Source organism: Macaca mulatta, chromosome 2, assembly GCF_049350105.2.
Source record: "Macaca mulatta isolate MMU2019108-1 chromosome 2, T2T-MMU8v2.0, whole genome shotgun sequence".
NCBI classification, from domain to species: Eukaryota; Metazoa; Chordata; class Mammalia; order Primates; family Cercopithecidae; genus Macaca; species Macaca mulatta.
In genome coordinates, this window is record NC_133407.1 from 97,793,660 (window position 1) to 97,807,729 (window position 14,070).

The 14,070-nt window shown below is 48.6% G+C and overlaps 1 protein-coding gene across 18 annotated transcripts in view; it reads right to left on the bottom strand.

The window, feature by feature from the left end:
- Positions 1-3,245: 3,245 nt before the first annotated feature.
- Positions 3,246-14,070, bottom strand: part of IGF2BP2 (insulin like growth factor 2 mRNA binding protein 2) — a 190,571-nt gene continuing 179,746 nt past the window's right edge. For 16 of the 18 annotated variants that reach the window (XM_001095005.4, XM_077991990.1, XM_001095336.4 and 13 more), the window contains 4 exons: positions 11,557-11,631; positions 8,859-8,990; positions 6,544-6,657; positions 3,246-5,124 (listed from right to left, as the gene is read on the bottom strand). In XM_001095005.4, the coding sequence (XP_001095005.1) occupies positions 5,032-5,124; positions 6,544-6,657; positions 8,859-8,990; positions 11,557-11,631 (414 nt within the window). In that variant the 3' untranslated portion in view covers positions 3,246-5,031. The remainder of the gene's footprint in view (positions 5,125-6,543; positions 6,658-8,858; positions 8,991-11,556; positions 11,632-14,070) is intronic. The other 2 variants (XR_013413747.1, XM_028843915.2) reach the window with 2 other exon arrangements.

Here is a 14,070-nt window from a genome sequence, read left to right on the forward strand (position 1 = left end):
CATCTTTTGTTTTAAATGGAAAGCAAGAAAAGTGATTAAGCTTACTGAGGAAAGCATGTTGATAGTTAAGACAGGCTGACAGCTGGGCCTTCTGTGCCAAACAGCCAAATGAATACAAAGGAAAAGTTCTTGACGGAAATTAAAAGTGCTACTCCAGTGAACCAGGAACAGTAAGAAAGTGAAACACCCTTACTGCTGATAGGGAGAAAGTTTGAGTGATCTGGATAGAAAATGAAACCAGTCACAAGATTCCCTTAAGCCAAAGCCTAGTCCAGAGCAAGGCCCTAACTCTCTTCAATGGTTGGTTCATGAGGTTTAAGGACAGAAGCCACATGTAATACAAAAGTGCAAGGTGAAGCAGCGGGAGCTGCTGGAGAAGCTGCAGCAGTTATCTGAAAGATCTAAGATCATTGATGAAGGTGGCTACACCAAACAACAGATGTTCAATGTTGATCAAACAGCCTTCTATAAGAAGAAGATGTCATCTAGGACTTTTATAGCTAAAGCAGAAAAGTCAATGTTTGGTTTCAGAGCTTCAAAGGAAGGCTGACTCTTAGGGGTTAATGCAACTGGTAACTCTGTTGAAGGCAATGCTCATTTACCATTCTAAAAATCCTAGGACCCCTAAGAATGATGCTAAATCTACTCTGCCTGTGCCCTAGAAATAGAGTAACAAAGCTTGGGTGCCAGCACATCTGTTTACAGCATAGTTTACTGAGTATTTTAAGCCCCCTATTGAGATTCAAATTATTACTGCTCACTGACAACGCACCTGGTCACCCAAGAGCTGTACAAGGAGATGAATGTCTTCATGTCAGCTAACGACATCCATTCTGTAGCCCATATATCAAAAGATAATTTCAAACTTCAAATCTTTTTTTTTTTTTTTTTTGAGACAGAATCTCACTTGGTTGCCCAGGCTGGAGTACACTGGCACAATCTCGGTTTACTGCAACCTCCACCTCCCAGGTCCAAGCAATTCTCCTGTCTCAGCCTCCCAAGCAGCTGGGATTACAAGTGTGCACCACCACGCCTGGCTAATTTTTGTATTTTTAGTGGAGACAGTGTTTCACCATGTTGACCAGGCTGGTCTCGAACTCCTGACCTCAGGTGATCTGCCTGCCGCAGCCTCCCAAAGTATTGGGATTACAGGCATGAGCCACTGCATCCAGTCTCAAATTTTTTTAAGATATAAATTTTTAAATAAATTGGCCAGGTGTGGTGGTTCATGCCTGTAATCCTAGCACTTTGGGAGGCCGAGGCAGGAGGATCACTTGAGGTCAGGAGTTCGAAACCAGCCTGGCCAACATGGTGAAACCCTGTCTCTATTAAAAATACAAAAAGTAGCCAGGCGTGATGGCAGGCACCTGTAATCCCAGCTACTTGGGAGGTTGAGGCAGGAGAATTCCTTGAACGTGGGAGGTGGAGGCTGCAGTGAGTCGAGATCAGGCCACTACACTCCAGCCTGGGTGACAGAGTGAGACTCCATCAAAAAAAAAAAAAAGTACATTTCATAAGGCTACAGCTGCCATAGATGATGATGATTCTGATGAATCTGGGCAAATTGAAAAGCCAGAAAGGATTCACCATTCTCGATGTCATTAAGAACATTTGTGATTCATGGAAGGAAGTAAAAATACCAACTTTAACAGGAGTTTGGAAGAAGTTGATTCCAACCCTCATGGATGACATTGAGGGTTCAAGACTTCAGTGGAGGAAGTAACTGCAGATGTGGTGGAAACAGCAAGAGAACTAGAAGTGGAGCCTGAAGATGTGACCGAATTATACAATCATGATCATAATCAAACTTGAACAGATGGGCAGAGTTGCTTCTTATGGATGAGCAAAGAAAGTGGTTTCTTGAGATGGAATCTACTCCTGGTGAAGATGCTGTGAACATTGTTGGAAGGACAACAAAGGCTTTCGATTATTACATAAACTTAGCTGATGAAGCAGCGGCAGGGTTTGAGAGAACTGACTCCAATTTTGGGAGAAGTTCTGTGGATAAAGCACTACGTCAAACAGCATCGCATGCTACAGAGAAATATTTTGTGAAAGGAAGAGTCAATCGATGCCCCAAACTTCATTGTCTTATTTGAAGAAACTGCCACAGCCACCTGTACCTTCAGCAACCACCACCCTCATCGGTCGGCAGCCATCAACATTGAGGCAAAACTCTTCATGACCCAAAAGAGTACGACTTGCCTAAGGCTCAGATGATCATTAGCATTTTTAGCAATAAAGTATTTTTAATTGAGATATGTACACCATCGGGCCTGGCGCGGTGGCTCACGCCTGTAATCCCAGAACTTTGGGAGGCCAAGGCAAGCAGATCACAAGACAGTCCTGGTTAACACGGTGAAGCCCCATCTCTACTAAAAATACAGAAAGTTGGCCAGGTGTGGTGGCACATGCCTGTAGTCACAGCTACTGGGGAGGCTGAGGCAGGACAATTGCTTGAACCTGGGAGGCGGAGGTGGCAGTGAACCGAGCTCGCGCCACTGCACTCCAGCCTGGGTGACAGAGCAAGACTGTTTCAAAAATAAAAAAAACACAAAAAATGTACAGTTTTAGAAATAATGCTATTGCACACTTAATATAGTGTAAACATAACTCATGCTGTAGGACACTAAAACGTGTGTGACTCATTTTATTGCCAAGTTCGCTTTACTGTGGTGGTCTGGAACTGAACCTGCAACGTCCCTGAGGTATGCCTGCACTTAAAAGTGAGCTTCCCGTGGAGGCCTGAAGTGCCTCTTCCCAGAACTGTCGGGCATATTATCCTCCCCCTTTCCTCCACTTAGAAAGCAGCTTTGCCTGGCCAAGCTTGAAGTTCCTTAAGGATAGACTGGTCTTCCCTAGCTTGACATGCAGTCGATCCATCCCTCTAGCCCCGGGGTTCTGAAACTTCAGTGCACACAGCAATCACCCAGAAACCTTGCTGAAAAGGTTGCTGGGCCTCACCCCCAGGATTTCTGATTCAAGGTGGACCCCAAGAATCTACATTTCTAACAAGTTCCCAGGTGATAGCTGATGCTGCTGGTCTGGGGACTACACTTTGACCACCGATCTAGTTTAGCTTCTCCCAAAGACTTTCCTGGGAAAAACCAGCTTTCTCAGAGTAGCTGTGCAGATCCTGGTCATATTCACCGCCTGCCTCCCCAGGTCCCTCAGTTAGGACTCAGCTGACACCTGGGATGAGGCAATGCTTACTTAGTAAAATAAAACACCAAGACACCAGGATCTTGTTAGCTGGATATATTTCTTTTTTTCTCTTTTTTTTTTCTTTTTTTTTTTTTTGTCACAGAACACTGTTTGCAGTAGAGGAAACTGGCATTGCAGTCTGGTGGTATAATGGCTTGTCCACATAAACCAGTACATGTTCATCCTTTAGCGCAAAAGCCCTAATGGCGCGTACCCTATGAAAATTCAGGACATCTCCAATATTCTCTCTCTCTGTTTTTCTTTGTCATCTTTTTTTTTTTTAAATAAACATTTTCAAGGTTTGTCCAAAAGAAGGCCATATAGGTTCTTGGCTAGCGGAAGACAATTCAGAACAGCTGTTGCACACTTGCACTGTCACCTTCTCCAGGCTGGCAGTTGATATCTTATTTTTTTTTCCAACTCATTTTTATTAAAAAAATAAAAAAATGCTCCAACTATCAGTTTTACAAAATCTCTAAGGGAAACACAAGAGCAAGGTGCTGAGGTAAAAAACACCTGAGGTAGCTTTTTCTGTGTGTTTTTCTCGTTAAAAAAATCTGTAAATTTAACGCCCTGGGCCAACAACCTTGGTAAATTTCTACTTTCCTCCACATTTTTTTTTTTTTAAGAAAGAAATCATTTTGCTGAATATTGATGGCTTATACACCAAAATGCAAAAAGACAAAATACATTCTTTCATTGTGGAATTTTTTCTTTGTTTGGTTGACTGGTTGGTTTGATGGGTTCCTGTTTTCCTCTTCCAAAACGCTAGGACAAGTACCATTGACTCTTGTTCTTTTGAGTAACCAAGTGTAAGCTGAGGCTGGTTTGTGTGTTTCGCTTTTGTTCCTTTTGTGTGATGTGATACTCAGAGCACTGCTTTGCCTGGGTAGAGGGGGTGCATAGATACGGGATTGAGATGGAGGGATGAGGGAATTCAAAAGAATGGAGATGGAGAAGAAGGGGAGGGGAGGGAGGGGAGAGATAAACAGAGAGAGACAGAGAATTATATAGCAGTATGCAAAAAACCAGTTTAAAACCTGTGAAGCAAAGAGAAATGGGTGTATGAGCTAGACAGGCATGAGGAGTGACAGAGTTTCCTCTTCAAGGAGACGGTATCCCTTCTGTTGACATACACAGGTGATCCAGAACTGCGTGAGTGTCCTTCCGACGGGATTTCCCTCTGGGTGAATTTCGTGTGGGTGGCCTCAAAGCTCCTCTCTACACCGTGAGACCTCCCAAAGAAAGACTTTATTCTTTAAAGTCTAGAAAAGCCTGCTTTCTCTTTAAAAAGAAAAAAAATTAATAATTGATTAAGAATTGGAGTTAGTTGAGTTATCTGATATATTATTTCTAAAATATATTACTGCTGCAGGCACCCTGTGTAACCCACAGGCCACATATCTTAACATCTTCCCCTTCTAATATGTACACACATGTACAGAGACGATTTGCCACAAAAAAAGGGTGTGCATTTTGCTTGGCTTTGAACACGTTCACCTATGTTAGTTCAACTAAAAGGGATAGCGTCGTGGGAGTTAAGGAGAGATCCGAGTGGATGGTGAAGTGGATGGTGAAGCCTGCAGAAGCCCTGCGGGGCGGGAGGCGGCCCGGTGGTTCTGGCAAACCTGGCTGACCTTCCCCACCCCTCCTCGGCCCCTGGGATTCTCGGGGGCCTCTGCAGAGTCCCTGGCCGCCTCCGCAGACTTCTCATTCCTCAGATGGTCTTTGGTTTGCTCCCGATCTGGCTGGCTGTGTTTGGTCTCATTCTGTCAGGTGTTGGAAGGGCTACATTCATCCGTTGTTTTGCTGGTGCCTGTGGGAGCCTCACTTGCTGCGCTGTGAGGCGACTCCCTGAGGGTATTTCTGCTCCTGCTGCTTCACCTGTTGTACAATTTCCCTGATCTTGCGCTGTGCAGTCTGCAGCAAGGGAGAGAAGGGAGAGGAAGGGACAGGGGAAAAAAGGAACCCAGTTCTGAGGACAAACGGCAGGGGAGGCTCTGGGGCTTAGGGAAGAAGGGTGGAATGCTCAGACAAGCGTCACCTACCCACTCCCGCACCTTACTCCGGGCCCTTTTCTGCCGCGAAGTAAGTGGCAGAGGCCCCCCACCAACTCCCACCCCAAGGTCCAGGGTAAGGGGATGGGACTTCGGCAGCCTCCAGTTCACTGCTGGATGGACAGGCCAGGAAGCAGAAGCAGGCAGCCGGCAACAGGGGGCTGTGCAGAGTCAGATGCTACACTTGGGCTCCCATGCTGGTCCTACCCCCGTTCTACAGTGGCTAGAAGGGCATGAGTGTGATGGACAGGGGAGGGAGGGAGGAACTGAACCCAGATGCTCTACCCTGAAGAGCTGGAGCACACACATGAACCCCCACCTGTCCCCTCACCCAGCCCAGCACTGTGCCTGCAGGCAGCTCCCTGGCAGACCGAACTCCTATAGGAACTGGCTGTTCAGACACATTCCCAGGTTACCGAGGAGCTGAGCGGAGCGGGGAGATAGCAGACAAGGGGCGTGGCCAGGGACTCTGACTGCAGAAGACCCAAGTGAGAATTTTGAAGGGCACTGGGGGGGGGGGTGTGTGTGTGGGTGGCAGGGGAACCACAGTGTGGCAGGTGCCCTTTCCTGGACCATCCGGTCTCTTGGCACAGGCACAGGCATTGGGAGAGCAGGCTGACAGCTTAGACAAACCTTCAGTGTCTGCTTACACCAAGTACACCGTTTGTCTTCACTAATTCAGGACAAAGAGCAGGAATGCTGTCTTCCAAAACTCAGTTTACAAAAGCACCAAAGAGAAAGTGGCCAGGTGCTGGCCTTTCCCAGTGAAAGAGAAGCAGCTGTGTGGAGGTGCAGTATTTTGACAGGGTGGGTTGCGGTGAGACGGAAGAGGAGGAGAGAGAAATGAGAAACGAGGCTCTCTTGCCATGAGCATATAGCCTTTCATAGTAAGTGTTCAGGCTTTGGGGGAGGAATCCAGAGGGTGGGCTTGCCTGGTTCCCAGGCTGGCACTGGGGCCTGAGGAGAGAGGGTGAGGGAAGCAGAGACCATGCCCTTAAGCATTGCAGGGGGCTTGGAACCTGCTTGGCTTTGCTTAAGGGCTTAACTCTCCACTCTCCCTCAAGCTCCTGGCATACATACCTTGGGGATGACAGTGGAGAGAAGTGTGAAACAACATCCCTGCCCTGGGGGCCATCCCTGAAGAGCCAGGAAGAACCAGGGAGAGGTTCCATCTTGGCAGGGATTGGTGCTCAGGGCTGTGGCCACCTGACAGGCCATGAGTAGCTTAGCAGAGAACTGAAAAGAGACTTGCAGGAGAGACGGGGCCCTCACAGCACGGTACCTGGCTAGCAAAGAAGTGCCCGATAATTCTGACGATCACTTCCTCATTTTCATCTGGCGTTTGGTCACGAGGCACGATGACTTCCGCACTGGTTAAGTTCTGCAGTTCATTCACCTGTGAAGGGAGAAAAGGCAATGGGTTGGATAGGTTCCCTGCCCGTCAGCATGGTGGGCTCAGGACGGAGTGGAAGAGGTGGAGTAGGGGAAGGAGGACACCCCTGGGGGCTCCTCTGCCCCTGGGCACATGGGGCCATGTTGGTTGGGCCCTGCCAGGCTCAGTGACAGGGAGAGGGAGTCCAGCCACGGACTCCTGGGGCTGCTTCTGAGACAAAGTTCTCTTCTTCTGGAGTTCCCATCAGTGCAGGCCTGCCCATGCTCACAGAGACCCCAGGCTTTCCCATAACCCCCACTCCCCATCCCTACCCCGTAAGATCATTACTCCTGGACATGCTCTCCTGGGTGCTGACCACGAGCCCAAACCTCCACTTGGTTAACTGTCCCTGCAAATCAGCCCTGCTGTTCCCTCCTCCTCGTTTTCACTCCTCCTGTGAACACAGTCTTGCTCATGTGTTCCTACCCTTGGATTGTTGTCCTCTCTCCCAGCCACTGGATCCCACCCCAGGCCCACCTCCACGAAGCCTCCAGCCCATGCTGAGCCTCTTGTGTCTCCAACCATTGCCTGCATTGTTTCTCCTCCCCGCTGCCTCACTGGGCTTGCTTCCCATCAGGACTGCACACTTCCCGAGGGCTTGGACCCCATCCTCTGGCCCTCTGGCCTGATGCCGAGCTCACAGGATGGTTCAGCATGTGCTTTAGGGGAAACCTGACAGTCTAGAGGATGCAGAGAATTCAGTGACTGGTTCTGAAATAGCCAAACAGGACACCCAGGGGCTCGGGATTCTACTCCCTGCTGATCCGTCTTTCTTTTGCCTCCTACATTCCAGCTCCACCTAAAGCGCAGTGTGTGCCCTGGAAGGCCGACTGCATTCTGGAGACAGGGAATCTTCTGATTCCACACTGCTTCATTCTTTCGTATAAAGCTGACTCATTATATCTAGAACTTGGTTTTGAATTCCTTTTAAGAGTTTCTATGTAAAGAGCTTTACAGCTGGGTGCAGTGGCTCATGCCTGTAATCCCAGCACTTTGGGAGGCTGAGGTGGGGGGATCACCTGAGGTCAGGAGTTTGAGACCAACCTGACCTGACCAAAATGGTGAAACCCCATCTATACTAAAAATATAAAACATTAGCTGGGCGTGGTGGCGAGTGCCTGCAGTCCCAGCTACTGGGGAGGCCGAGGCAGGAGAATCACTTGAACCGGGGAGGTGGAGGTTGCAGTGAGCAGAGATGGCGGCACTGCACTCCAGCCTGGGTGACAAGAGCGAAACTCTGTCTCAAAAAAAAAAAAAAAAAAAGCTTTACAAAAACAGCAAATCACACACATATACATATATATACGTACATACACAGGACTCAAGAGCCCCCTGCAAGTTCCTGCCACCCAACACTGCTACTTTGCCAGGCAGCCTGCACTAGGTTCTACTGGAACTTCCCAGTGTTCATCTCCCCACCCAGGTAAGTCACATTCCAGAACATACCTGGGTCTACAGACCACCTGCTCATTCCCACAAGCTTCAGAGTTAATGCTCTGGCACTTTTCAAACTACACTGCATTTGTTACTGCCACCTTCTGGTAGAAAATGTAGATGATCTTTTAAAAAACGATTTCCTCCTTGCCCACCATCCTACTGCTAAACTAGCTCCCCTACAGCCATGTTTGGGAAACAGCCAGAAGCTGGAGCCTGTGGAGGGAGAGTTAGGGACTGGGGGCATCTGTCAGGAGGGCTGAGAGTCAGGAGAGAGTGCAGGGCACAGGCCTGAGTGAAATCCAGGGAAGGGGTGGTCTGCCAAGCGGGTTAGCATCTCTCTCGGTGGGACTCCCCCCTTTCCTATTTAATGGCTGCTACGTGTGAGTATAAAGAAGGGGACAGAAGACAGCCTTTCTGTTTTCGGGGAGTGGAGACCTTCATTTACCCTGGAGCCAAGATGGGTATTACTGGGCACAGGAACGTGGTGTTTTTGGTGCTGGGCTTATAGCACCATGGACTGGGGGCCCTAAGTTGTGGAGTGAAGCTGATGACACTTTTGTTCTTGGGATCCTCATGCCTCAAAGGGCTCAGATGCCAGGAGAGCCTGAGTTTGTCTGCCAAAGACCCTGACTACATTGGGAAAGAAGGCACCAAATGGGAGACTGAGGGAACTCGGGCAAGGCCAGAGCGGGGAATCCGGCCCAGGTGATGAAGCGGAGCACACTTACGGTCTTGCCACCTTTGCCAATCACCCGGCCAGCTGTGGAAGAGGGCACTCTGATATGGGCTTCCAGCTTCACTTCTTCTTTGGGGTTAAAGAAGTTTTCCTCTTTCAGTTTCCCAAAGATCCGTCCCTGGGCCTGAGAGAGCAAGACATGACTAATGACTCTCAGTCAGCCAGCAGCAGGCCACTTCCTCAGTGCTGCCAAGGGCACTGGAGAGCCCAGACTACGGGTCAGTCCCATTCCCACACTCCCTGGGACACACAGGAAGCTGTGCGCCCCAGCCTCTGCTCTCTCACAGACCCGGGGGGCGCTGCTCCCGCCACGTCCGATGGCTGCACTTTGAAAAATGTGCATGGGCATTCATGTTTTAGTGGTCTGCAGAAGACTGCCTCCTCTAGGAAGCTTTCTGTGTGTCAGGGCTAAGGGGATGGGTGAGGGGATGGAACTCTGTCTTATTTCCATATTATCACCTATAAATGTTTGCTTGATTGACTGAATTTGTTCAGGGGATTCTTAACTCCCATCACCACAGGGTCATAGCCCTGGTTAGTAAAGGATGGAGGTGATGGTGATGGTAATGGGATTTGAGGAGCCTGATGTTGCTTTTTTTAAATTAAAAAATTTTTTGATGGAGAACAGGGTCTTGCTCTGTGCCCAGGCTGGAGTACAGTGGCATGATCACAGTTCATGTTTTCATTTTCTTTTAGAGATGAGGTCTCACTATGTTGCCCAGGTTGGTCTTGAACTCATGGCCTCAAGTGATCCTCCCACCTTGGCCTCCCAAAATGCTGGGATTACAGGTGTGTCACTACATTCAACATGATCTTTCTTTTTGATGTCTAACTCCAAAGGTAGAGGAGCCAAGAACCTATTTTCTTTTTATTTTTTTTTTAATGAAAAAGAACCACAGCTTACAACGTTCTTTTTTTTTTTCTTTACTTAAAATACTGAGATATAACTTACATAATCTGAAAGTCACCATTTTAAAGTATACACTTCAGTCCAGGCATGGTGGCTCACACCTCTAATCCCAGCACTTTGGGAGGCCGAGGTGGGCAGACTGCTTGAGGCCAGGAGTTCAAGACTAGCCTGGTCATCATGGTGAAAACCCATCTCTACTAAAAATACAAAAATTAACCAGGTGTGTGGGCATGCGCTTGTAATTCCAGCTACTTGGGAGGCTGAGGCACGATAATCACTTGAACCCGAGAGATGGAGGTTGCAGTGAGTCGAGATGCCACCACTGCACTCCAGCCTGGGTGACACAGGGAGACTCCGTCTCAAAAAATAAAAACTAAAAAACAAAATAAAGTATCCATTTCAGTGGTATGTTGTGCAATCACTACCATTATCTACTCAAAACATTTCCATACCATTCCCCAAGATAAAAACCTCATACCTATTAGCAGTTAGTTCCAACTCCTCCTATTCTCTGGCAACTGCCAATCTACTTTCTGTCTCTATGGACTGACCTATTCTGGACATTTCATATAAATGAAATAATTTCATACATGGCCTTTATTTATTTTGAGACAGAATTGCTCTGTCACCCAGGCTAGAGTGCAATGGCATGATCACAGCTCACTGCAGCCTTGACCTTCTGAGTTCAAGTGATCCTCCTGCCTCAGCCTCCCAAGTAGGCTGGGACTACAGGTATATGCTACCACACCCACCTACTTTAAAATTTTTTTTGTAGAGATGGGGGTCTCGCTGTGTTGCCCAGGCTGGCCTCAAACTCCTGGGCTCAAGTAGTCCTCCTGCCTTGGCCTCCTCAAGTGTTGGGATTACAGGAATGAGCCTCCATACCTGGCTTATATAGGGCTTTTGCTGTCTGATTTCTTTTACTTCGTGAGATGGTCACCCATGTTGCACCATGCATCAGTACTTCATTCCTTTCTATGGCTGAATAACATTCTGTGAAATGGATATTCCACATGTTGTCCAATATTGAGTTGAAGCATTACTGGTTTTTGTTATCTTTTTCTTTTCATTAGAGATGAGGTCTTGCTATATTGCCCAGGCTGTTCTCAAACTCCTGGGCTCAAGGGATCCTCCTGCCTCTGCTTCCCGAGTAGCTGGAACTACAGGAGGATGCCACCACCTGCTGCCCCTGGCCGAGGCTATTGCTTTTGAGCAATTCCACATGTGTGAATTTCCTCTGCTCAGCTAAAGTTTAAATATCTTTAATGATAAGGATTGTACTTTTATAAATAAATACATGTTTCTCACTTTTAGAAAGCTCAAGTTATAATTTTCCTAGGGAAGAAAAAAAGGTAAAAACAAAACAAAGTAAAACACACCTCACCAAAGAACTTCCAACAAACCATGCTATTTCCCCTTACACCTGGTTAGTCCTCTGTGGCTTGAAGGGTAGAAATGACTAAATGAGCCGGAGACATCCATCCTCAGAACCAGGGCTAAGAGATGAGAGGTGCCAGAGGAGGTACCACTCGAACTGGGCACCGACAGATGATCGACTTTTCCACAGGAGGGAAGGGGAAGAGGGCTTCCCAGCAGAGGGCAAACGTGCAGAAGGAACAGCCAGGATGGAGGTGGGGACGACAGGGTGAGCCTGAGCCCAGTGGGCAGTAGCAGGGAGGAAAATGGAGGCTGGGCCTCCAAAGAAGAGCCTTGAATGTGCCTTTGAGGTGGCTGCTCTGTGCCCAGAGCCTGCAGGGCTGAGGTGGCCCTTGGCACTAACCTTGAACTGGGCTTCTGGCGGCCCGGTGATGATGACCATCCTTTCGCTGACGTCTGGGCCTTCTGCAGGGGCGATCTGTGGTTCACAGGAGAGGAAAACGCTGACGCTCGGCTGCATTCCCTAGCCCCTCTTTCAAGTCTAAGTGGACGGCAAGCACACCGACAGGAGAAATTGGGTCTTGCTTCTGCCGTTACCCCTGGCTCTGTCTGATGCCATGCTGCCTCCACCCTGGTCTTAGGAAGTCATGACTGTAATGCCCAGTATCAAATTTGGGTTTTTGGCCACCCAGGGAGAGTCAGACACAGGCCCGTAGTTACTGCCTGTCCCTGCCCCGAGCACCAACTGTGACGGGCCTCCTCTCACAGAGTCAAGTTTTAGGAAATAACCAGGGAGTCAAAAGCTCTAGGAAGAGGGACGTATAGGCTCTGCCAACCCACCTAGGGCCCAAAGGGAAGGAAGGGCAGGTCCACCAAGGTGTTAAATTGGAGTCGAGCTTGCAGCAAAGGTATCTCTGGTTCTAATTCTCAGCTCGCGGGGGTAGTCAGCTGCAAGTGACAATTGAGTTAGCGTATGTGTGGTCAGGACTGCTTCCTCCACGGCAAATGGGTCATAAGTAAAACAGCAGCAGAGCAGAAATGGGGGCACGTTGGTTCCAGTCTTGGTTCTGCAAATCCTGCAAATCCCTCCCCTTGCTGTGCCTCCATTCCCTCATCTGTGAAACATGGGGGTTGGGCCCGGCAAGCTCCAAATCTCCTTTTTTTTTTTGAAACTGAGTCTCACTCTACCGCCCAGGCTGGAGTGCAGTGGCGTGATCTCAGCTCACTACAACCTCCACCTCCCAGGTTCAAGTGAGTCTCCTGCCTCAGCCTCCCAAGTAGCTGGGACTACAGGTATCCGCCACCACACCCAGCTAATTTTTGTATTTTTAGTAGAGATGGGGTTTCGCCATGTTGGCCAGGCTGGTCTCAAAGTCCTCCAAAGAAGAGCTCAAGTGACCTCAAGTGATCCGCCCACCTGGGCCTTCCAAAGGGCTGGGATTACAGGTGTGAGCCACTGCGCCCAGCCTCCTTCTCTTAGTTTCTGTGAGTTCAGGTTCTCTTGCCACACTACTCAAACCCTGGGCTGAACAGGCATTTTTGTTAGAGAGATCCTTGTTACATATTTGTTTCTGCATAGCCTGTTTTATTCCAAAAAACTTTAGCTAAAAATAAATACAAAATCAAAACTTATTAACACATTGTAGCAAAAGCCACACATTTCGTCATTCAAAGTAAAATGAGGCCAGGCGTACAGTTGCTCACACCTGTAATCCCCGCACTATGGGAGGCGGAGACGGACAGATCACCTGGGGTCAGGAGTTCGAGACCAGCCTGGCCAACATGGTGAAACCCCGTCTCTACTAAAAATACAAAAATTAGCCAGGTGTGGTGGCAAACACCTGTATTCCCAGCTACTTGAGAGGCTGAGGCAGGAGAATCACTTGAACCCAGGAGGTGGAGGTTGCAATGAGCCGAGATCAAACCACTGCACTCCAGCCTGGGTGACAGAGACTCCATCTTTAAAAAAAAAAAAAAAAAAAGGAAAATGAGTGCACACCAGGCATTTAGGAACGTAAGGATGAGCCCAGACTGAGGTCAGAACACACATCTCCTAAGGTCCTCCACACCTGCCCCAGGTTGGCCGCAGATGCAGTTCTACGCTAAGATCAAATACGAAACAAGAAACATGGTCAATGACAGGGTCATCATGTTCTCAGGCAAAACCCAAGTAGCGGTTCAAGGGAGGTGCCATTCCTGAGACTAGGTCTCGAGAAAGATCTGTTGAGTGAAACGGGATTCACTCTCGGTGCTGCATTTGTGCACAGATCACCTCTGGACCACTGTGTCACTTGGGCTCCTCCAGGAAGACCTCCAGCGCCAGAGGGTTCAATTTTGTTTCCTCTCAGTGTGTCCTATAAGCCAGATCCATCCATGGGCCTCAGGGTCCAGGGCAGCTGCTCCAGCTTTATTGTGAGTACACAGCCAAGACATGCTCAGACCCGTCCCACTCTGGAAGCAGGGACCCCTTCATGGGATCTGCAAAGAGTTCTCTGGCCTTGACTCCTTGGTGGCATGAAGATAAACGTGAGACTCGGGTGACCAACAGCTGAGCTTCTTGAGGGACTTCCTTTGCTGTGGGCAGCCATTTCTTGGCAGGGCCTCAGCCAAAAAATACAGATCTGAGTGTGTCGAGGGGTCTGACACCCTCTGGTAGATCACACAAAGCCTGGCCATTGAGACTTCCGGCAGGATCCCTTGACTCTACTTTGAGATCTATACCTGGCATTAAACCTGGTCCTTACCTCAGAGTAAATAAGACAGAGTGGATCATGGCTGTGTGGTTCCCAGCTCCTACCACCACCCAAACCAAGAAGGGTGAATGGCTGATTCATGATTCACACTGACCAAATCAGTTCTGTCATCACCGTCCACTTCCTAGTGACTTGTGGCTGCTTTGCTCAGATTCTCCAGCCTA